At 42.4% G+C, this 24,380-nt stretch overlaps 1 protein-coding gene across 3 annotated transcripts in view; it reads left to right on the forward strand.

Moving 5' to 3' along the window:
* The window catches only part of LOC125326955 (transmembrane protein 263-like), a 209,446-nt gene that overhangs the window by 167,929 nt on the left and 17,137 nt on the right, over positions 1-24,380 (forward strand). The window contains exon 2 of one of the 3 annotated variants that reach the window (XM_048305677.1): positions 5,543-5,621. The exons of the other annotated variants lie outside the window; for them this stretch is intronic. Within the exon in view, the coding sequence (XP_048161634.1) occupies positions 5,558-5,621 (64 nt within the window). The 5' untranslated portion in view covers positions 5,543-5,557. The remainder of the gene's footprint in view (positions 1-5,542; positions 5,622-24,380) is intronic. 3 annotated transcript variants of the gene reach the window in all.

Raw genomic sequence — 24,380 nt, forward strand, 5'->3', positions numbered from 1 at the left:
GCACTGGCTCTTTGGGCTGCTGAACTGCCTGACCCCTAGAGCGAGACTGTGCTGGACCCCAGTCACTTCGGAGCTTGGGATGGAGATTTAGTCAAGAATTCACAAACACCTTTAGAAGTCAAAGTGCAGAAGACTGAAGGGTAGGAAAGAGATACTGGCCTTGAGGAGATGAAGTTCTAGATGGCAACAACCCCATCTTGCAGAGACTGAGAACCATGATGTGGCACAGAAGTCCTAGGGGCCTTTCAGGGAGGCCATGGAGACCTGAACAACATTGTCGTCAGAGACACTGGGCCTGAAAGGATTTCATACATACCTAATGTGCCGGAAAAAAAATTAGTGTCTGGGAGTCACTGGCCTTTTTCAGTGTGACATGACTATTGGGAAGTGATGGCTGGTGACATTTTGAATGTAGGAAGTGAAATGAGAAAACCAAAGATAGCTCAATGGCAAGTTGCATCAGGAAAATAATGCACGTGTATATTAAGTAACAGTATAGTCTCCTCACATTGCTCAAATAATTGAGTTGTTACTCTGATGCTTCACACAGATGACTTTTTACGGGGCTGTCCTTTGGGCAAGCAGGGTTCTGCATGGAACACCTGTCTGGTCTGTGTATGATGTTTGGTCTCTGTGTGCTGCCAAAGACAAGTTGAAAATTGCAAGTGCAATGGTATATGAATTTTTCTCTGATTCTGTGATAGTACTGGTGAAACACTTAAGTGTAACATAGTCAACCCCAAAATGCTTCGAACAGCTGAGAAAAACTTTCAGATGAACATGGGATATTTCACTTGTATTGTAGGAAAAAGGTGATGATGTGCAAACTCCCTGTTGTCAAGTGAGTTGTCAGCAATATTAATGTGATGTGTACCATATCTGGCTGCATTGTGCACCCTGTTAGAGGTCATGAGATTATCAGAAAATCATTATAGCATGAATATGTTTTATGCTTGGTGATTTGTACGACACTGTGAGATCAAAAAGAGGATTTTGTTGTCTAGGGAAGCAACTTAATCTGTGATAATCCAAGCATGTAGTAAATCATAAGAAATGGCTGCATCTAAAAGGTCTCTTCCAGCAACCAAAAGTGAGCTTGCCCACAGATGCATTTAGGGTTGTTACCTTTGCCTTCCTCCTGTGTGTCACTTAACTATGGCTGCAGGATAGTGTACTTACCTGTATTAAAGAGTGGGTAAGGGATAAGAAAGGCAGTATCAATGCCTTTGATATCATCAGATGTCCTTGCCCTAAGAAAAAAACAATTCTAGACATTTAGTGAGACTGTACTTCTAAGTCATGATTTGAATGCATGAGACACCATATTGCATTGTGGATTCAAGCCCTCTGTGCCAGTGCTTAGGAAGCATCTCCATCTTAGTTCTCTGAAATAATACTCAGTAGTGAAGTGATGCTGGGTTTGTCCTCTATGCCTTGATGCAAGAGGAAGCACTGGACAGAATCCAGAGCAGAAATTCAGAATTAACTTTCAAGTAGATATTAATGCACTTTGTTATTTTTCCTCATTTCCCCAGAAGACTGCACAAAATAGACACTTCCCAAGATTCAAGGAGGCAATGAAAGTGTATGGCAGAGCTCCTTCAGAATTACTGCACCTGTTTTTCTTCTCAATTGCATAATCCAAATAATTGCCTTTGTTCTGTAATCCCGTGAAATTGATTCATCCTATTCTGAAATCTCTTTGCAGTTGGCACTCCCAAGGTGATCTGTGATACTAGGCATGCCATTCCACAGGCCATGGTGAATCTGCCTGGGTCAGTGGTCAGGCTTGCCTTCGGAGTGAGATGTTTTTGAGACTTTTAAGTGTTATTGTGTGTTTTCCACTCCACTGCTAGAGGAGTTTTGGGGTGAATATTCCCCAATATATATCTCTCTAACTTCTAGCAATCAGCATTTTAGGCATTTTCTGAGCCAAATACTCCATCTGAACCATCCTGTCTGATAGTCACTGATAGACCTGTCCTCAGTGAATTTATCTAAGTACATTTGGAGCCATTTATGCTTTTGACCTCCAGAGAAATCCATGGTCTAATTCCACAATTCAAGTGTGTGTTATCTAAAAAAATCCTTTCTTTCATTTGTTTTAAACCTGCTGCTTGATCATTTTACTGGCTACCTCCTGGTTTGTGTGGTATAAAAAATAATGAATAATCATCCCTTATTTAAATTCTGTACACCATTCATAGTTTTAAAGCTTTTTATCATATTCATCCTCAGTCATATCTTTTCCAAGCTGCAGAGATCTAAACTATTTATTTCATTTTCATCTGGAAGCTGCTTTGTAACTCTCAACCAACAGAATTGCAACATTATTTTATCTAGTTCTATTATGTTCTTTTCAAGGTGGAAAAATCATAATTGTGCGTAGTATTGTAGATGTGTGCTCCGTGTTGATTTATACAGTAGCATATTTAGGACTTCTTAGTTCCTTCTTGGTTATAGTTCATTCATGGAGACTACACCCCTGGTTTAATTTCACAGCAGAAGATACACAGGGATGTAATTGGAAAGCTGCGGTCTAACACAATCTGGTGGAGTCAGAAAAAGCCACGTTCTCCAGAATTGCACATCTATAGCTCAGATCATGATTTACCATTTTCTTTGCTACGGTTTCCATCCATCACCCTTCATTTCACATTCTAATGCTCTCATTTCTTCAGTGTCATGAATTGCTCATCTAGAAAACTTATTAATGGAAGATGTCAGAAATGTAGGTGGATTCTGTTTCTCTGTTACTTAGAAAAATTGACTCCTGGATGCCTTGCATTTCTGAGCTATTTGTTTTTCACTTTGGATGCTGTATTTTCAAGGAGTTATTGCTTAATAATACCAAGGTGCTCTAGTCATTGCTTAATAATAGCAAGTTGCTTTAAGATAGAAGGCTGAGTGCCTAGAATTTGCTTTATTGTATGAACTTTGTGCAACCCCCATCTCTTCAGCAAAGACCACTTTCCTCCTATTTTAAGAGGTACAAAGTAGGGAGTATGAGAACAATTATATTCCTCCATTGTTTTGTGGCATGAGCCACATTGCATGAGCGCACATTCTAATTTAAGAGTGATTTTGTCATTCCCATTGGCATTTGGAGGGTTTCACAGCACTCAAGCTTTGCCAGCCTTCCTACCCACAAAAGGTAATCTTTGAGTTGAATGTTCAAGGAGCATAAGTTTTGAAGAGTGAATTGAATTGTTAAGCTCAGAACGTTATTTGTTTTCATACTGGAAATTGCATCCACATCCTGAACCTTTTCTTTCATCTGTCACTTCCCTCCCCCACCCCAAACTCCACATCCTACTAAACTGTGATAATCTCTTGTGCCACTGTTCTAAACTTAGGAAAACATGATATTGGGGCATGTCTTCTCAAGAAGACGTTGTTGGGAACCTGCTGTAGAAGCGCAGCAGGAAAGATGTGCTTGGGAAGGGGTGGCTGTGTCATGGGCAGCTCAAGGAATACACAGTTGCATCTGTCTAATAAAACTTCAGCTAACAGAAAGGTGAACTCAGACAACCTTTCCAGAAGAGTAAAAGCACAGTCAAAGGTGCTGTATCTTGGATAATCATTATTATGATTGAGTCTTGTCCTGGAACTCTTGCAGGAAGTTAAGGCCCAGCTCTACTCCTCTTGGAAGCCACAAGTTCCTTTTTCTCTTCAGCATCACCCTTCTGCTGCCAGCAACTCTAAAGATGGACAGTCACAAGACAAATGTCCCACCCCTCTGCAGGGTATAGTTTGAAACCCACCACACTGGCACAGTGCTTGCATATAGAACAACAGGCTGTGGAAAGCATTCACAACTACTTTAAAGCAGATCAAGATTTTTGCAGCCAGCCTCCTGACAGGTTGTGCTTGGAGAAAAGAGGAGGAAAACCAGATGTATCAAATTATGGGCTGAAAGTTTCTTGCATAGGTCTGCTTGAGATTTACTGTTGTCCAGTGCAAAGGCGCATGATGCCTGATCGGGGAACACAACAATGAGTCTGCAGAGTGATTTTGTCCCCAGTGGTGTAATGTCACTTGCAGTGATGAAAGAAAACCTCTCTGGCTGTGTAAAGAGACACCTGAACTTTTTGTCACCTTGAATACTGGGCTTATTCTAGCTTTTCTCCTCTGAGCCTTCATCTCTGCGAAGGGTCCTAGAGCAACATTTTTTCCAGGTGTTTGGGGAAGTATTTTTCCCCAAGGACCTGTATGTACTGTCATATAGTGTAGCTCTGTGATGCACATGTTAGAATATCTCCTCTGCCTTTACCTCACAGAGCCGAAGTGTGAAACCCTTTTCACTTTCTTTCTTCTTCTTCCCCTCCCCATGCTGACAGCAATGCACAAGTGATGCCTTAGCAATGCATCTGAACTCAAGTCATGGCTGTCTGAAATTTCAGCCCTTATGAGAGACAGCAGACCGTGGAAGCCACAATTTTTTATTGTGCCCTAGGGTTGTTGTGAGTGAATAATCAAAAGAGTATGATTCAGTTGTAGCCATAACGTTGTTTTTTCCTCTGGTGCCACAGGCGTGGAAATGCAGAATTGATATGCTCCAGTGCTGGTCACAGGTGCTGCCTGATCCCTTTAATGAAGGAACTGTAATGGTTCTTACTTCTAGTGAATCTAATCCCTAGTACACGACTCCTCTTCTCAGGCTAGGCTTAATTCAAGGACAAGTAGTAATGTAAGGACTTTGCTTGTCTGTCTCACTCAGATACTTCACTCCCCAGTGACCCCATGCCTTTTTAGATCTTTCCTATCAGAGCACAACCATCTCTGACGCAGACACCAACCAAATGTGTTCAGACAGCCCATGCTGCAGGATTTTTGCTTGTTTCAAAATGAGTGTCACCTGTGCTTCACCAGTGTGGGCCCCGAGACCATAACTGCATAAACAAGCTGCGTCAGGGATGAAGAGGTGCCAGACACAGGCACTGATTAAGACAAAGGACTAGGTAGTTCTAGAAACTTGATTTCTTGGTGTAGCTCAGGTTAGCTTTGTCAGATTGTCAGTCTGTATGGCATGATTTATTCATGAGATGTTAATTCTGTGTCTGGCTCATGGACTAACAGCATACTTGCCTAAATTCTTACCCTGATGCCAAACTACCTCCCCTTCCTGTTCCTACTTATAAAATGTGTCATACTTGTGAAATTGCGGAATTAAACCCTTCCTTTCAAGCCAGACGGTAGCTGCAAAAATCCTGAGGAAACGTCTATGGGGAATTTTCTTTCCCCTTCTGGATTTTCTTTATGTGGTTTTCTGTTTCTTCCCTGCTTCTTTCTCCTTTGTAACTTCTGGGAGCAAAACAATACCTCTGTGGACACGTTTCAAACCAGTGAACAGGTTTCATCTCAGGGCTTTGCAGACACAGTTCTGCATTCTTGTCTTCAGACAAGGTTTACACAATAATTGTATGAGCCTCTGCTCTGCATCTCCTGCCATGAATCAGCTTTACTACTGTTCATTATTTCTGTGACTGTCAGGAAGCTAGATGGAAGTTGCCTCTTCAGATCTTCTCATTCTCTCTTTCAGTATTGGATGTGACAAATGAATGAAGATCTCTTCTCCAGAAAGTTTACAGAAGTCCAGAGGAAGAGAGATGCTGTGCAAGGTGATGCATTGCATGATTGCACTGGCTAGAGAGCTCCTTGTTTGCCTGCCTGTAGGTGATGTATTGGGCAGGATTGCTCATGGCACCCATAGGAACAGGTCTTCATGGAGTGGGAACAGGTGAAATGAAGCAGGAGGTAGAGCAAAGAGAGAGAAAATCTTCAGAGTGACCACTAGAAAAATGATGAAGACAGTAATGGCATTAGCAAGGCTTCACTATATGGGTTTGTTTGTTTATCTAGCTCTTGTTTACCAGCTCTCCATCACTTCCCTGAGCTGACACAACTAGAGAATAATGGCAGGACTTTGCAGACCTTGATGGTCCATGTAACTGATGGGAGAGGTAGAATGTTTGCCTGCTGTCCACTGATTTCCATATGTCACTAAAGAACCTTCATTTTTCCTTCACCTTTCATGTTTCTTGCACTTTCTACTACTCCTTTACAAAGAGATAACCAAGACAAAATCCCATTTTTTGCAGAAGTTTTTCTAAAATTCTCTATGAGTGGATTCATGTTGTAGTGCATTTTTCAGAGTGCTCCCACTCTTTAATGCCCAGTTTTTGTGTTCAGTCTTACATCATTCCTTTCAAAGGCATCCTGAGGAAGAAATCTAATGGCTGACTTCTAAAAGATTGCTGTAAGCTTGGCAGGACCTCAGTTCATGGAGTAGAATAGTACATCAGTGTAACAGAATGTCTGGGCAGTACTTACAGGGCAAGCAATTAAACTGCAACAACAGTGACCCTTGAAATGCAATGTCCCAGCATACAGTAAATTTTTTCATGGTAAAGGTTATGTTGCTTCCTCAGGAACCGTTTTGGGAGATTTTTCACATCACAGTCTGGATGTAATTGGTGCATGCTGGAGATTTATTCCTCCAACAGGTCAAATAACCAATATATTTCATTGCTAAGCTGAGTGGGGCTTTTATTTTCTCGAATTATATTTCTATCAAACATTTTTTGTCTCTTTCATGGTTCACAGAGGATTTGGATCTTTTGGTGCTTGCAGCCAAGTGGATTTACCCAATGGGTCTGTTCTTACTCCAGCTTCTCCTTTAGTGGCAGCTGTTGCCAGCAGAGGAGTAGTTTGTGTGGCCACTAGTGTTTCATTCATGTAGCCATGGCTTTCTGCCCTGCCTCCCTCACCCCCAGATGAAAATGTGAAAATGCATTACAAATCTGCTTAGCAGATGGCTTGTAAACTCTTCCTGTTGCAGCAGTGTGGGGTCCAGTAGCAGTTTCTGTATTTATTGTGCTTTCCGAGAGTTGCAGGGTTCCAGTGTGAATGGTTTATGTTGAACTTGAACTTCGTAGGCTGTGCATTACCATGGATCAATAGAGAGTAAAGGACTGTATAGAGTCAAAGAGAAAGTACCCTCTAGGAGAACATTAAGGAGGAAAGAGAAAGTGTGCAAAAATCTGAAATTACATCTCATCAGTTTTTGCAGAGAAATCCTGTCTCTGCTCTTTGCTGCATTTGCATTACAATATATTTAATAACACTGTGACAACAGTTCTCAAATAATGCATTATAATGGAATATGGTAATTTGTATGCAAGTTTAGAAACATTTGTAGGATTTTAATTTTCTTGTGCTATGTTTCCCTGTTTCCATTGTCATGGGGTGTCTGAATTGGACCTCTTACACACATTCTCAGTAAATCATTTGCACTAATAATTTTGCAAGTAACCTTATTAGACATGTTCTTTCCTGAAGCTGAGGCAGCTAATGATGAACCTGATTTTACTATTCATACATATGCTGAATGCAGTACTCCTTAGCTGTAATTTAGAGAATAAGGTAAATAAATAGGTATCTAAATTATCTGCAGTCTTGCATTAACCCTATGTGTGATTCAACTTCCTTCTTCCCCCAGGGAAATAGAGTTCGTCTCTGGTCTGTTAAGGTCAGTCTGCTTATACTAAAATTTAAATTACATTCTTTTAACTGCAATTATTCTTCATATATAGTTGGGCTTGGCAACATCTTTTATAATATAAGTATGTTTGGGGAAAGGGATGCGAGGTAATTACTTAATCATTTTCTCATGTAAACCTGTATTTTCTAATAATGTTCAATGAGGAAACAGCAAGGGGGAGGCGAGGAGATATTGCAAGAAATCACTGTCTGGATCCTATCCTGTCTGTGGAAGACTTCTAGCTTAAGTGCTCATGGAGAAAATAGGAGAGGCAGATGCAAGTCCATCCTTTCGGGTCAGAGGGCTTTCCATTCCTTAAGAAACTTCATTTTCTAACAAGCTAGAGAGTGTTTTGAGGCCGATGCACTTAGTCATGCTTCTTGCAGTCTTGTGAAGGTACTGGTGAGAATGCTGAGTTGGCAGGGAGAGTGCTTTAATTCCACTTCTTGCTCCAATGCATGGTTAATTATTTTTGCATAGAAGAAAATGCTAAAAGAAGTCCATTCCAAAAAACAGGGTAGCCTCAGTATATTGTACTTTACAAGCAGTTTGGAGATAAAAATTTGAATCTTTAGGGCCATTAAGCCTAGTTTTCTTCTATCCTTGGTGAATGCTCTCACCTCTGAGCTGTTACATAAAACTAAATGCACCGCCAGTTTTGTGAATCCAACCATTCATTTTCACAATTTTTTTTCCTTCTAAAAAGCACTATAAAGGGCATGTTATTTTCTGAATAAACCAGAATGTTTCCTGTTGAGCAAGGCAATGGTTTCTGGTTCTGTCTTCTCTGTACTGAAGGGTTTTATACTGAACTTGAATTGAAGCAGATCTTTCTCTTGGTTAATTTTTTTTTTCATAATATGTCTGTTTCAACACACTTGGGGCGGTGTTATTGTTGTTGTTATTACTATTATCATCATCATCATCATTATTAGTATATAGCTTGAGACCAGCTCTGGATTATTTTGAATGGGTCTGCAAAGTTTGTTAAGATAACTTAATATTTGCAAACATTTGCAAAATGCCACATTTGCAAAATTTCAGAGAATCAGGATCTCTGTTAGAAAGCCACTCTGGGACCAAAGGTTGAATTCATGGAAAACCACAGGTCAAGTCTAATCCAGCAAAGCACAAAGGCACCTGCTTAATTTTAAGGAATATGCAGTGTCCTATGGCCTTTTATGAGTCTCATGGTTTTAGGAAGCATTTTTTTAGGACTGAGGTAGAGCACTCGGTGCAGGACAAAATCAACTCTTTAATGAGCTTAACAGAAAACCCCACAGGCATACTCAGCATGTGCTTTTTAAACATGTATAATTGGGTCAAATGAAAACTAATTCCCACTGGAGTCCAGCCATGCCCAAGGAACCCTTCCAGGATTATTCTTTGAAATCCTTCAGGCAGAAATATTTCCATGCCAATTTCTACTTCCTTTTGATTGTGGAGCTGCTCAAGAATAGGCTAACAAGAATTCTTCTTCTCTGAGGATTTTTCCTGTTCTCCATACCCCTCCCCTACCATCATTCTCCCTCTTGCTTTCCTCACTGCTTCTCAGCATACTAGAAAAGGTCAGAAGCAATTTGATCAAGCATCCCAAGAAATGAGTGTCTTTGAAGAAAGTGCAGGTCTGTGAAATTTGCATATGAGAGGTTAATCTTTTGAGGAGTTGTTGGGTTGGAAATAGAGCTTTATAATGAAAAATAACCTTTGAACCTTACATCTAACTACTTTAGGTTAAAGAAAAGTAAGTCCTTTCATTGGTAAAAAAAAAGCCTTCCTACCAAAGGTGTCTTCTCTCTGTTTTGCTGCCTGGGTAATATATTTGGGCTGGTTTTTTCCATCCTTTGATACATACTCTACAGACACCAAATGAATTAACAGTCCCAGAGGGCTGTCAAAATGCAGAAAGTTATAAATTAAAGACAGGCCTAGCCTAAATTGGTGTCTGAATTCGTGAATGAATTGACACATGGCTGTGCTTGTTCTCTGAAGCAAGAGCTGTTGAATCTCTTCAGCTACTGACCTTACTCTCCCTCGCCAGAACTGCCTAGTCTTTTCCTTAGTTGATAGTGCATAACAGATGCTGTATTGCTGTTGAAGTGTACATCATTCTTATCTGCTGGTAAGAGTTGCAAAGCTGTCTGTTTACTTATTGATACAATCTGAGACTTTAGTGGATCCCTCGCACATGTTAGCATACACTTTCTCCTTGATGTCCCAGTAGGATTTGTCTACTTTGGAGACTGAGCATCTTCACTTTTGCTGTAGCTTATTTAAAAACATGCAGGAAGTCAAGCTGCAAAGCAGCTAGTTAAGTTTGCAAGTGGAGGGGGAAGCTTACACATGCCAGTGCTGTGCATTAAATCTGGAAATGAGCCATTCTGATTTGGCTTATGCATTTCACTGTCAGGTGTTGGCCTTTTCAGTAGTAGCAGGATTCCTCCTCGTAACTGAGATCCAAGGTGAGAAACCCTCCAACACTTAGAGACAGGCTTTAACTCAAAGTGTTTGGTGCATTTCATTTTGATCTTGGCTCTCTGATTTCCACAAGTTCCACTTTACTTTGAGATCTTTGGGTTGTTGAAAGCTGGCACACGATGTGATACTTCTCATAGAAAATTAAGGTGCACTTGCCAGAGGACGATACTAGCCCTCCCTGTTACGGGTCATTTAATGTGTAGTCTCTGCTAAATGGATCTTCTCTGGGATATTTTTCATTCTTGACAGGGAAGACAGACAATCTGTTGAGAACAAAGGGGAATTATTTCTTGGTTTTTGGCAGTGAGGTCTCTCTTCGGTTTAGGACTGCTGAGCAGAACAGCTAGATTTCATCTCTGGATGAACTTCAGTCTCCACACTCCTGTAGGAATACCTGCAGACAGGGAGTGTTTAACTTCCAGCCAGTGACAGGAGAACACAGCTGATACAATATACTTTCTCTAGCTGCAGCCTCCTGATGTAATATATAGTTGTCACTTTGTCCGTGCTGGACTGTGCCAGCAGGGAACTAATAATGCCCAGCAAAGGTAGAAAAATGGTATCTGTTTTATTTTAAACAGAGTAGTTTAGGCTTTCTGGCTTGCCTTCCTTTTTCTTTTTTTGTCTTTATCCCCAGGAGGTTATTTTAGTGCTTCTATAAGGAAAAATAAACGCTCAAGATGGAAGCTGCAGGGGGTGGATTGGTCACCATGCTCCAAGCAACTTGGTAGAGTTGAGTTCTGCCAGACAGGCAGTCTCCTGGTCATGCAGAATGCATTAGAAGAGAGTGGGGCCTCCTGGCTTTGCATAGCCAGGGGCAGGGTCTGGCCCCAAGCACACAAGTAGGCTGCTGGGGAGTGCAGGGCTTGGGATTTCCCCATCAGGCAGCAGCCCTGATGTTTGGTGAATTCGTACGAAGTAGACTGCAGTTTACCCTAATGCACACTGGTGCTTTGGGAGGGCCCAGATCTTTAGAGTTTTGCTGCTTTTAAGCAAATTAACATAGTCATGGCAGCAAATGACTGTGATTTTTCCTAAAGATGAACAAACTCTGGCTCTAATAGAGGCCTGCTATTTCTCAGAAATGAAAATGCTGCTTCCCTAAATGAGGCCAGGGAGGATGATCAGACGTATAAAGAAGGAAAACATTGCCAGGCAGTATCTGGGACTGGATAATTCGCATGAAAATACTCCCTGTGTCAGAATCAAATAGTCTCTGTGATAAGAAAATAATTCTTCCCCAGCTCAGAGGATATTGAGTACCAAGATTTTTACATCCTCTTTGAAACAGCCCTTTGTCCCTATCAGTACTGGTGGTTTATTTTTTTTCCACTGGACAAACATTGATTTTTCTTGCTGCCAAACCCTGCATTTCTAATGGAGCTTGAAATTAACACGATTTTTTTGTAGTTGTTGTTGTTTACCTCCTTGTTTGCACACCAACAACCTAAATGATGTTGGCACAGCTTGAGGAACAGGTTTCTTGAAGTTTTAGTTGAATGCAGCAGGGAAAGCACAACACATCTTTTTCTCCAGGCACTACACAAGTAATGACAGCCACATGGTATTGAGGGGTGGTTTTGTGTATCTGTGACACTGATTGAAAGGCTTAGTGTGCTAGTTTGAAAACAAACCAGTGGGAAATCACAAGTCAGAATTATAATTTAATAGGAAAACTAAAATAAATGCAATAGTACAAGAGCACTGACAGAGTCAGGATACAACCTGACACCCTGTTAGTCAGGGTGGTGGTAGCAGTCCAGATGAAGTGGTCCTGTTGAAGCAGTGATCCTGTAGAAAGATCTGGTTTTTTTCACCTGAAGGTCCAGTGATAGCTCTTGTCCTCTGGGAATCCAGTAGGTAAGGGCTGTTTGTGCTGTTCCAAACCCCAGATTATATCCACGTGAGACTGCTTGGCTCCTCCCCCTGGGCGGAGCAGCTCACAATGGGCTGATGTAATTTTATGAGTCAGGCAGTGGGTCCTCGATTGCCCATCAAACCAGATAGCCTTTCCAGAGGGAGTTATCAGGGATGAGTCATGGTAGGAGATAACAAACACTGCCCCACCTGCTTTAACAGCTTGTGAAGATGATCATAGAATACATGTTTTTGGTTACATCTTACATTGTAACATAGGACACTTGGGAAAGCTTGCATTTGTTTAAGGTATCTGGGATCCAGAGGGCATTCTTTATCATACTCTGCTGGGATGATTTCAGTGTGCTGCACATACAACCTTGAGGTAGCAACTGCTGCAGTATCCTGTAATTCTGCTCCAAGAACCTGTTCCTATGGAGAACCTATTCCCATGTTTTAGAGAAACCTTTTGTGAGGTCTGTGAATTAATCAGAGAAATCTTGATTCAGAGAAAGTGGCAATTAGGCTGAGATGAAGAGTGTTCCTAAAACTGTCCTATGTATCAAAATTCCCTCTCCCTCCCAACCTTATACATTGGGACGCGGAATTCGGGTGGTACCCTTGTATAAAGCCTTAGTCAATACGATAATCTACTCTTGTCTGGCTAATTTTTGCAGTTTCAACTGGCTATAAATTACAGCACATACCTTTTACAGCAATTTGAAAATCTAAATATCTGAGTCTTTTTTTGAAACTTCACAGCTATCCTTCGGTCACAGTACCAGTTTCCCTTAATCCTCTCACTTGGAAGAATCCTTGTAGTTAGAGATAATGGTCTTACAGTATGGCTGAATTTCCTTGCTGTAAGTTTGAATAGATAATAATAGCAACAGATTTCTCCCTTCCTTTGATCTTCACATAACAGATTTTTTTAAATGATGTTTTAAAGCCTGTAACTAGAAATTACTAAAGGTAAGATACTCCTAAGATCTTGCACTTGGGACCTTTTGGTAATGTGGGTTATTTGAGAGAGCTTTTTACCCCTCCACAATGAGAAAGGCTGTGACTGAATCCCAGCTCTGCTGTCAGCAGTTTGGATCCATGTGGGCCTAGTCTCATTTTCTTAACCATCTGCCAAGAATAAGATGTGATCTTTGGCAAGAGCTTGTGTTCCCATATATTGAGAGTGGGAGATACACACCACAGAACCATTCTGTATCAAACCTGACTGGCAAAGTGTCCAGAGTATTAGGTCAGCAATTTTCCATCAAATTGCTGTCAGTTATTGTTGATCCAGTGTGAAGGTCATGAATTAAGCAGAAAGGATTTGGGCAGTTCAGGGTCAAGATCTGAGCGGCTCTTATTCAGTGAGTAAGAGCCTCCTATCAAGGTCCTTGTTAGCTATTGCAGCTGGAAATTCTTTTGAAATTATTGTGTCAATGTACTGTTCTACTTCGGAAAATGACTGAGTGGCAGTGTGACACTATACATTTTGTATTTGTTTTCACTCTCTGACTTACAAAATCTGTTCACTTTCCATCTCCAGCAATGATTTTTCTTCCTGCCAGAGGCACAGACTTCACCTGGGATCTGGAAAAATTAATCTATGGCGTTGTTGTCGCCCATGTGGAGCAGACATAGGGCAGGACTCAAGGCACATGTCCTAGAAGTGCAGAGCATCCTCATTGGTGCTGCACTGCAGGCTCCAGTCTCCTCCTCCTCTCCCAGTTCTGCAAGACTAGGAGTTGAAAATTTATGCATGTTAGTCAAGTCAGTAGTTCTAAAGCTTAGGAGGGGCAGGGAGCAGAGATGGTGGATAAGATCACCACTTCTCAGCACTGCCTTTTCTTGATCATTCCCTTCAGTTTTCGCTATGCAAAGCCCCCAGAGGTGAGGTTGTACACCAGGACAGAATCACTATCATGTGGGAGAAAGCCAAGAGATTTGTGCTCTAAGACAGTTGGGAGGAACTCATTTGGGGGTAAGTCAGCAGTCTTCTGTCAGTGAGATAAAGGTGTTAATGAACCAGCAGCTTTGTTCGATCAAGTTTATTGCAAGCCAGGATTAGAAAGTTTCTTTCTAAGGACTTCTATATCTCTTGGCTGCGATGCTGTGGGGCTTGACTCAGCAGCATTCAGTGGCATTCCCTGCACTGTGTTTTACTTCTGTTCATTTCTGCTCTTAAGATTGAAATGTCGTATTAGATTAAGAGTTCTACACATGTCAACACTATGAAAGGCTTCCCTTTCACTTTAGCAGGAGTGGGGACTGAGGTACTGTGTTGCTGAGGGCGTCTGATGGAGTTTGGCTAATAAGATCTGATTTCATGAGGTTCGCATCCTATTAAGGCAAGAGGGATCAGGCCTGCAAGCATGATAGAAAAGTGCAAACACAATAAAACGGCTCTTATGAATATTAATAGGCCTTGAAACAATACAAGGCGAAAATTGTGATGAGGTGGGGGTTGAGCAACTGCTATCTGGTGTAGCACAACAGCCTCCCTTTCACCTTGCTTCTGCCTGCAGCTTGTCACTCACAAACCCTGACAGATTTGGAGATGGGGCTCAGGAATTTGATAGCTTCCCTGAACCCATTTCAGCTCTGCAGCTTGCAGCCTCTACGTAGGCATGAGTGCAACTAAAGTAGCTGATCCCTATGCACAATCCCTATGTTATCAATCTTCCCCAGCAGCTCTAACCAAGCCAAGATCTGCTCTTCAGCGGATTGCATTGTTTTTAAAAGTATCTTGGCTTATTCTTTATAATCCCCTTCATGGGTGAGTTACCATCCATGTCAATGATCTCTCTGCATCTCTAACCTCAGTATAAAACATCGGCGGGTAAAGCTCCTATATTTCCCTGCATTTCTTGGACTGGCTCACAGCCATGGCTCTGTCTTCCTCTGCATGGATTGCTTCCTCAGCTGTAGCTCAGGAAATTGCTGGTTGTGTTTTTGCATGATCTGTCCTGTGATGCACCAGCTTTGATGCTCCTCTGCAGTACTTTCACAGAGGAGTCAATTAACGCCTGCCTGTTATCATCCATTGTAGCTCGCTTTTCTTGCGTGCCTAGCAAAGAAGTGCCCTCCTTTGTGCATCTTTAGCTTTTGAAATGTAGTGCAGATATGACCCATCCCAGTATCCCACAGCAGAGCTTCTTTTAGCCCCATTTTATGGACTGAGACACAGAAGCAAAGGAAATTAGGATCAACGGACATTTATGATTAAATTTTTTGCTTCTTTGAGTGTGCTCCCGTGTGCGACCCTTCAGCAGCCCCCCTGCCCAGCCACCAGTGCCACTCCCCTTTCTTGATGCAGCACATGGGAGTTGCCATACCTCTGGGCTACAAGAATTCAGGGCATGTACTGGCCCTCCAATTTGTTCCCATTTTATTTTTTTGAATGTTCATCTCTCTACAGAAGTGTCCCAGAAATCCCCAAGACATGTATTATATTTCTTTACACACATTTCTTTATCAATTGAATTATTTAGTAAAGAGGTATGTTCATATTTTATTGATATAATTTGAGGAGTAATCTCACTCCTTTTCCCTTAACACTTGTTTAAAGAAAGCAGCATTTCATCCTCTGTTGCTTTGGTTTGTTTTTCTTTCATTCATCCCTGAATCTCTAAACATTGTATTGCTTCTTTTGCAGGAGAAAACTGACTCATGGAGGTTAAGTGATTTGCTGCTATTTGTAGAAGCAAGCAGCAGGCGATGGGAAACAGCATCTAGGTATCAAGCCTGCTACTCTGGCACTGGCCACATTGAAGTGGTATCAGGCAACACATGGGCCAATAGTGCTGTCCTCCCATTTATTAGTAAACTGCCCATGGTGGGCCTTTTTAAAGTAGGCCCTACCTAGAATGATGTTTTCAATTGCTCAGTAATGAATTAACTTTCTTGCTTAACCACTTTCTTTCATCATCTTTGCTGTTCCTTTAAGTTGCTTTCTGCCTCAGTTTCCCATCTGTTAGCTGAGGCCAGCTGCATCAGCTCACTTCACTGCAGAGGTGGATACATCAGAACCATAAAGGGTTCTGACACTGTGAGAACTGTAGAAGTTGGGACACCAAGATAGCCCTCCTCAGGAATATGGCTCCATATTAATAGTCTGCAGAAAAACTCCCTAGGAAAATGGGGCCTGGGCAGGTTTGACTGAAGCACCTAAAGCTTGTTAAAGAAGCGAGTAATGGTAGCTTCAATAAACTACGCTCTGCTCTTTGGTGGTGGAGAATTGAGAAGCCAAGTCCCGCAGCTGCGCCATTGTCTCTGGCCCCTGGTGGTGAGAGAGGTGTTTTATGCTTGGCCTCTTCAGGGAAAGGCTGCTTGTTTGCATTGTATTTGTGGCATAATTACTAATGGTACAGATCATTTTTATTAGCCAAGCTGTCTGCATTAAAATGATAGATTTTTTTGTATTATTAAGAACATCCAAGGGAGTCTCTGCAGCAGCAGGAGAAAGATGATAATTTTTCATTTAGCTTAAGAGCAGATGGTTACAGAAACATTCTATGTAAATAAATTAAAGGGAAGCCACCCTCGCTAATAGTTAAGTAAACAGGTTTGGAAACAGCCATCTTAGGACCAGGCTTTTCTGTTCTCTTCCTTTCTCACAAGAGCTTCATCTGCTCTTCAGCTTACAGGCCCATATGGCTAGGGTATTAATTAAACCAATTTGCTTTTAGGCCAAAGTCATCTAAAACAACTTGAGTCCTGCTAGAGCAAGACTATCACTCTCATGCAGCTTTCTTGAGCACTAGAGAATGCTTAGCCAGCCTAAGCATCTGGGTCGTAATCAATGTTATTGATAAGCATTTCCACATGCCTTTTGTTGTGGTAGTAAGGCTGTGAGTGATCTGAGAGAAGTATTACTACCGTTGCTGTATTTTAGAGTTGCATCCTGCAGTCTCTGATGAGTGCTGCAGTCACAATGCCATGCTCCCCTCAAGAATTTCAACTCAACAAAACCAGTAAAGTAGAAGTGGAGAAATGAGAGGTAATTAGGGGAGGAAAGTAATTTTGTAGCACAAGGGCTGAAAATGCCTCAGATATGGTAGCTAGAGAAGAAAGCAGCTTCTCTTCCCACCATCCAAAAGCAAACAACAGATATTGTAAGGAGGAAATTGTGAAAAGCCTGGCCCTCAATAGGTTCACAAAATGAAAAGCTACAAGAACTTTGATGACCAAGAAAGCCATGCTTGATCTTCTTTGAGTGGTTCTCTCTGTACGTGGAGTTGGAACAGGAAGGTAGGCCAGTACTCAGAAAACGCTGTTGGACAGAACAGCTCCCTCTTCTGTCTTCGCAACCAGACTGATGCAAAAACATCACCTGGGCTTCTTCCTGAGGCCTCCAGTCGCACAGACAGGATTCAGTATGTTCGTAAGAGGGTTTGGAGTCTCGGGGAGTAGCAAAATGCAGTTTGTGCCTGTATCAGGAGGAGATCACATGCTGATGAAATGGTGGTTTTGTCAGTTGGTGGAGGCTGGAGCTGGAGGAAAACCAATCCTCTTCCTAGTATGGAGTAGGTACTTGCCTGGGATGACTTGCACCATTTCTAGATTCCAGCGCAGATTTTCCGTTGGATGTGGATGTATTAAAAAGCATGATACAAAGCAATTAGAATATTGCCATTACTGAGAGTCATGCTTGGATATCATAGAGCAAAAATTGATGACTAATGGCAAATATAATAGAAACGTAACATTTGTTAACAATACCAGAAAAAAAAATACTATAACCTAAGGACTGGTAACAAGAAGTGTGGTATAAGCTGAGAGCTCATTAGGGGGTTGAGGGAAGAGAAGGGTTAGAGGTTAGAGTATGTTAGTTAATGAAAGAAATTCCTCTACCCTATCAGTATACTGAAAACCAAATGCAATCCTAGATTGTATAAGGCAAGGTGTCCCTTCAGGGAGAAGGCAGTATCATGGCTTTGTCAGTTCTCTGCACACTACCAAACACCCATGTGCAAGGAAATCGACATTAGACTGCCATATAGATAAAGGGAAAGGCTTCTGGGGTGAGGGGGACAATGGATAATCCATTGTATACATGAGAACTAGAAGTGTTTGGCTTGTTTAATCCAGAGGCTGAGAGAAGATATGAATGCTCTCTATAAATATGTCAGAGGAGTAAACACCAGGGATGGAGAACAGCAATTTAAACTAAAAGACAACATTGCCACAAGAGGAAATGGGTATAAATAGCCCATGAATAAATTTAGGCTGCAAATTAAGTTTCTAAGCAAAAAAACAGTATGATTTTTAGATATCCAAGTAAGAATACTAGAGCAAATAACCTAACTGGTTCTAAACTGAGATTTGGTTACTTTTACAAGAACAAAAAATGTGCTTAGCTGTGGCACCTCCACTACCATACTTGACACTGGCAGACTGAAAATTATTATCCTGTTATATTTGCATATGGGAAGATCAGCCTGAAAAAAGCACTCTCCATATTTGATACTTCCAGAGTCAGAGACATCATATGTATAGCTTGTGTGCTTCACTATAATTTCTATTACTTAATTCTTCATAATTAAAAAGAAGTTCTAAACAAACAAGGGTCTGCTCTCAAAATTATGAATTTAAAGTAAAACTTGTACTTACCTAATTAGCTATGATAGGGTCCTAATTTATGAGAGCAGGCTCTTTTTTTCAAGGCCTAGGACTGCTTCTAAGTTGGGAAATGCTTAGATGCAGATGTTAACAGCTCTAATGTCAAGACTCAAATTGTCATTTGTGCACAGTGAAAATTTCCCTTGCCAACCTTAACTGCTGCTGATCTTTCACCACCCAAAGCCAGTGACAAGCCTGTTCTCAAGCAACATATATCCTCACTGCATCAGTGACTCTGGAAATTGAGAAGTGATCTGTGTGTGGGTCTACCTTTCTCTTGTTTGATAGACTGATTTCTTTCCTCCTTTACTGTAGCATTTAAACCAAAGTCTGTGTGTCTCAAAGCAGCAAGCCACTTCAGAAGAAGTAGTTTGCAGTGAAGAAAATTCTGTTTTTCTCTAGAAGTAACCACACCGTGAACTCCATTGACCAAAGTAAAATATGTAAGGTTTTGATATATGACATACACTTCAGTGCATGACAGAAGTATGGATTGAGGGGGATATTTATGCCAACAAAAGACTTTTGTCTAGACAAACAACATTCATATACCACAGATTTAAGATTTTAAAAGCTACAGACAGGCAGCATCCTGTATTTTTTCTCTAAACCTCCTTGTTAACAATTCCTTATCCAAGTGGTGTAAGGTAGAAACGAAGGCAGAAGGTTTTAAGGAAGTAGAGTGGAGTAAAATTTCAAAGCCTTTCAAACCTTCCTATTCATTCTCTTTCTAGCATATAGGGTAGTTGGGGGTTAAATGTCTGAGCTGTGGATCTGCAGACTTCTGCTGGCTGGATTTACAAAACTGCAGGATTTTTACTTTGATTAACAGGATAATTAGTGCTGTATTGTAAGCATAAGCCTCACTGAGCTTTGTAAGTAATAATTTCTTACCTCGACCTCAGAGACTCACCACAATCCTTAATGCTGTACAGGCCAGACCTAGGGTGTCTATTTAAAGACCTCCTGTGCCTTTAGCCAGTGCCTCTTTCCTGCCCTGTATTAAGCTCCCCTTTGGCGATGGTGCAATTTCAGAGTTCCTAGGTGGTTTTTTTCCAGGTTTCTGTCAATCAGCTTAAAAAATTCTCACTGAGGTCATTAATGCAGTGAAGTCATGTGAGCCATGAGAGCCAGGGTCAGGAAGCTGTGAGCCTCTATGTAGCTGGGGGACAGAGGAGACGAGACTGGTAGCATTACAATGGGGCTGCTTGGATGCCGCTCCCCTGTGCTGACCCAACACTAGTCCCCATATCTTTGTCTTCCTGTCCCCTCTGCTCCTCCTTTTACAGTGGAAATCAATCCCACAAGTGAGTCTGACTTGCAATAAAGTCTTTGTAGTTAAGTTGCTGACTCCAGAGAAAAGCTGGATATTGTCATCAGTCACTTTGCCTATACAGTATCTCTCAGTAGGCAAATTTTCTACTGGCAGCATCCACTGTCACTCTTGAATCTTTTTGCAAAGTGCTCATTTGATAGCTCCAACCTATACACTAAACTTGAGAGAATTCAGAGTTACACATCAGGAATCTGTGCTGTTCTGAATTTCCACACTGAGCAAGTTACTTCGTAACTAACAAACCAGTGAACCATGATCCTTGAACAGGAAAGACTGGGTGTGGGGTTATTGTCTGTGTTAGCTAAGCAGTCTCAGACGTGATCTGGGGGAATCTCCCAGAAAATGAAACAGGTGGCACAGCACAGCTTGTTTAGTATAAATCAATCAACATTAAATCAACACTGATTCTGCTTTTGCAGGTCCTGCATCATAATTAAATGTGAACTTAAGATGCATGAAAGTTTGCAGCCCCTGTTGTGATGTTGAAGAGTCGTGGACACCTTCCGAAGCTGGGATATGTGACATTTCATCCAGGTGCCATTACTGCCATGCTGACCACTCTTGAAAACTTGTGGTGTTTTCTGAGACCAGCAACAGCATTTCTAGACAGATTTTAGTTTTTCCAGACCTAACAACTGCTTTTTCATTTCCCGCTGTTTACAGATGGAAACTTTGGTGTTCCAGAATCTACCATTTCAATGAAAGCTAATTCCCAGACAAGCTTCAATTTTCCATGGAGACCCTGGACAGGTTTTGGGGCAGAGGAGGCAGGTGAAGGTAGAAGTGAGTGGATTGCAGCTCTTTATCTGTGCTGCAGTTCGATGGCTTTCCTGGCATTCGAGACCAGCTGGACTGAATACCCAGAAGTGCTCCTCCAAACATGCCAGCTCTGTCTCGGTGCACTGGCTCCTGGGAAGCTCTGCTATGTAGACTCCAACCATCGTCAGGGCTTGCCATAAGAATAAATTTGTAAGCAGACCATTTTTGGCTCTTGCTGTAACAGTCTCTGAAAAGAGCCATTCTTTCTGTCTTTTCCTCCACCTCCCTTTCGGAGACATGACCAATATTTTCCACAAATTGAGAAGTTTACAGTTCTCCACATACAGTAGCTCCTGCCAGAAATTTTTAGTTGCCACAGCAACAACTTAATGGATTTTTAAAGCCCCTGCCACTGGCCGTGCCTCTGCCCTGTTTGTTCTTCCTGTGCATTCCTGCAGCACCATGTGACACTGCAGAGGCAGTGACTGAGAGCTCTAATAACCCAGTAATGGATCCAATTATGGCCGTTGGTGCTTCTGTTGAGAATACATGAATAAGTAAATCTGTGCATAAGGATGAAAGAGTGTGGTTTTAAAGCTGTCTGAGCAGTCTCAAGGAGTGGTGGCCAGGTTGCTCTTGCCAGGCCCTGGTGGAGGACGGCAGCTGAGGACTCAGCAGCCACTCAGCTCCCCTCAGGACCATGCTGGTCCGCAGGCTCCCTAGCTGATGGCTGTTGTCTTACAAGCATGGCCTCACACCACAGGCATTTGTGCTTTCTTTCAATTGCACTTCAGATGTCTCTGTGGGGCAGCTGAGTGCTGGTGTGTCTACTGACAGAGCTTCTCCCTTGATGGCAGCCTGAACACAAAAAATAGCACTCAATTTTCATCAGTAAGTGTCACTGTGTTCACTTGGGTATGAGGATTGTGGCTGGGAATGGATTGGGCAGGATGGAAAAAGTACTAGCAAACTTTTGCAAGAAATATTTCATGCTTTGAGTGCTGCTCTGTAAGTTCAGGATGATCCTTGCATCCTCTTCACACCACCAGAAAATCTGTTTCTTCCTGTATCACTGTATTTCCTTCACCATCTACTGATGGAAGAGGCATCCATCTTTACCTGGCTGGCACACATGGTGACACACATCTTTGGCTTTCTATCATCCAGCAGTTGATCAGACAGGGAAAAGTGCCCTCTTCTGTTCTCAATTTTCCTTCCTTGTCTGCCTTTTCCCAGCTGATGCATGGAGTGGTAGAAGAATAAATGTCTTTTGGACAGTATATGGCAGATTTTGAAAAGAAGGAGTCTAGACTATCATCTGCCCCACAGGAGAGCTGGAGGGCAGGTATCTGAGCAGGAGAGATTGGCTGCAGAAGACCTTTCAACACCTTTTCTTTTCCCATTCCTTGGTGGCAGGAGGAGATAGTCGTACTACAAGATTCAGGCAGTGAGCTCATCACAACCAAAGTCATTTGTAGGCACCATCTCCTACTGTTATGTATATCCAGACATAAATCCTTATGCTTGTTCTAGCTACTCTTTCTCTTCCCATGTCATTGTCCATTTGTCCGAGATCCCAGGGTTGCTCAGTTGCCTGGGTTTATTTTTCTGGTACTCTCAGTGTGTCTCTGTATGGATTGGGTCAAACTGACTGCCAAGGCCATAGTGGTAATTCCCTAAAGTCAGACTTCTGTACTTTATGGGTAGAAGTTGGTGAACCTCTTGGGAAAATTATGTCCTCTAAGATACCTAGAGGCCCCTGTAAGCCCAAGGCTGATGATCTCCCATTAGTGTTCAGAAGACAAAGATCTGTGAAAAGGACCCAGCATCAGCATTTTCTGGATTGAAACTACTGTTTTCTGAATTGTTGGAGGGCTGCTTTACAGATGAACCAGTGAGGAAAAGGCTGGGAAAGGCTAGTGATACATCTCTTACTGGGTATAGATCGCCTTTTGAAACCTGAGATTCATTTCTATGTATGTTGGTTCTGTACAGCCTTTCTTTCTGAAGTGAGGTCTTGCTTTCCTGCCCTTAGAGAGGTTTTCAGAATTCACCAGGTCTTGTTAACTGTTGGAAATCTGCAATATTAGGGTAGGAATTACAGTTTGGAAGAGGTCCCTTGTAGTGGTTTGACCCTGCTGCATGCCAGCTGCCCAGCAAAGCCACTCTTTCACTCCTCAACTGGACAGGGGAGAGAAAATATAATGAAAACTTGTGAGTTGAGATAAGGATGGGGAGAGATCACTCACTGATTACCATCACAAGCAAAACAGTATCAACTTGATGAGATTATTTAATTTATTACAAAGTAAAATCAGAGTAGGATAATGAGAAGTAAAAAAAAACAAATCTTAAAAACACCTTCCCCCAACCCTCACTCCCTCCCATGCTTAACTTTATTCCCAGTTTTCTACCTCCTCCCCACCAAAGATGCAGAGACACAGGAATGGGGGTTATGGTTTCTGCCACTGCTTCCTCCTCTGGGGAAAGACTCCTTGCCCTGCTCCAGTGTGAGGTCTCACCCACAGGATGCAGCCCTCCACAAACTTCTTCAACATGAGTCCTCCCCACGGACCACAGTTCTTCACAGACTGCTCCAGTGTGGGTCCCCTTCCATGAGTTGCAGTCCTTCCTGCAAAGGGGAAGGGTCCAACCTGGATCTGCCACAGGGTCACAGGTCCAACCAGCAAACCTGCTCCAGCATGGGCTCCCCTCTCCATAGGTCCACGAGTCTTTCCAGGAGGCTCCTTCAGCCTGGGCTTCCCACCAGGTCACAGCCTCCTTTGGGCATCCACCTGCTCCAGCATGGGGTCCTCCAGGGCTGCAGGAGGATCTCTGGACCCCCGTTGATGTCCATGGGCTGCAGGGACACAGCTGCCTCACCATGGTCTGCACCACGGGCTGCAGGGGAATCTCAGCTTCAGTTCCTGGAGCACCTCCTGCCCCTCCTTCTGCACTGACCTTGGTGTCTGTCCAGTTGTTTCTCTCACACTTTCTCAGTTCTCTCTTCTTTGGCCACAAGTACTTCTGTGCAATAATTTTTTTCCCTTCTTAAATGTGTTATCATGGAGGCATTACCACCACTGCTGACAGGCTTGGCCTTGGCCAGTGGTGGCTCCATCTTGTAGCGGGCTGGCACTAGCTGTGTCAGACATGAGGGATACTTCTGGCACCTTCTTACAGAAGCCACCCCTGTAGCGCTCCTGCTACCAAAACCTTGCCATGCAAACCTAATACATTTCTGAAAGCAGCTTCTGGTCAGTGAGCCCATTTCACTTACAGATCTGCCCACATGATCCAGATGCTAAGGAGATTTAAAGTACTCTACAAAATAAGATATTCTTTGATATTTGTCTCCCAGACATCAGGGAGGCTGAGAAGAGAGTTAAAGGGGGGATCATCTCCTCCCTGCTCAGCTGATACTGCAAGGTAAAAGGAGTGATTCTTTTCCCCCCCCTCCTAACCTCACCTAGCTGTGTCACAGGAGAGTTCATTTCTGTTATGCATCATTAATCTGAGTTTCTAATAGCAGTAAAAGATTCTGAACTTGGTCGACAGAGAAGTTAACAACCAGTTTGCCTGAGCCCTAACACTTGATCATTTAGCCTTGGTTATTAACTGCAGGCAAGGACCAGTTTCTGGGAGATAATTGGGGTCATAAACAATAGCTGTGTAATGGAGAGCATGCCCTAGGAGAGGGACTAAACATACTCAGCTGCAAGAAACTTACTGCCTTTGGATGGCATCCAGGTGCTGCCGTCAGCCAGCTAGAGGATGGACAGCCAA

This window comes from Corvus hawaiiensis, chromosome 6 (genome assembly GCF_020740725.1).
Source record: "Corvus hawaiiensis isolate bCorHaw1 chromosome 6, bCorHaw1.pri.cur, whole genome shotgun sequence".
Lineage (NCBI taxonomy): Eukaryota > Metazoa > Chordata > Aves > Passeriformes > Corvidae > Corvus > Corvus hawaiiensis.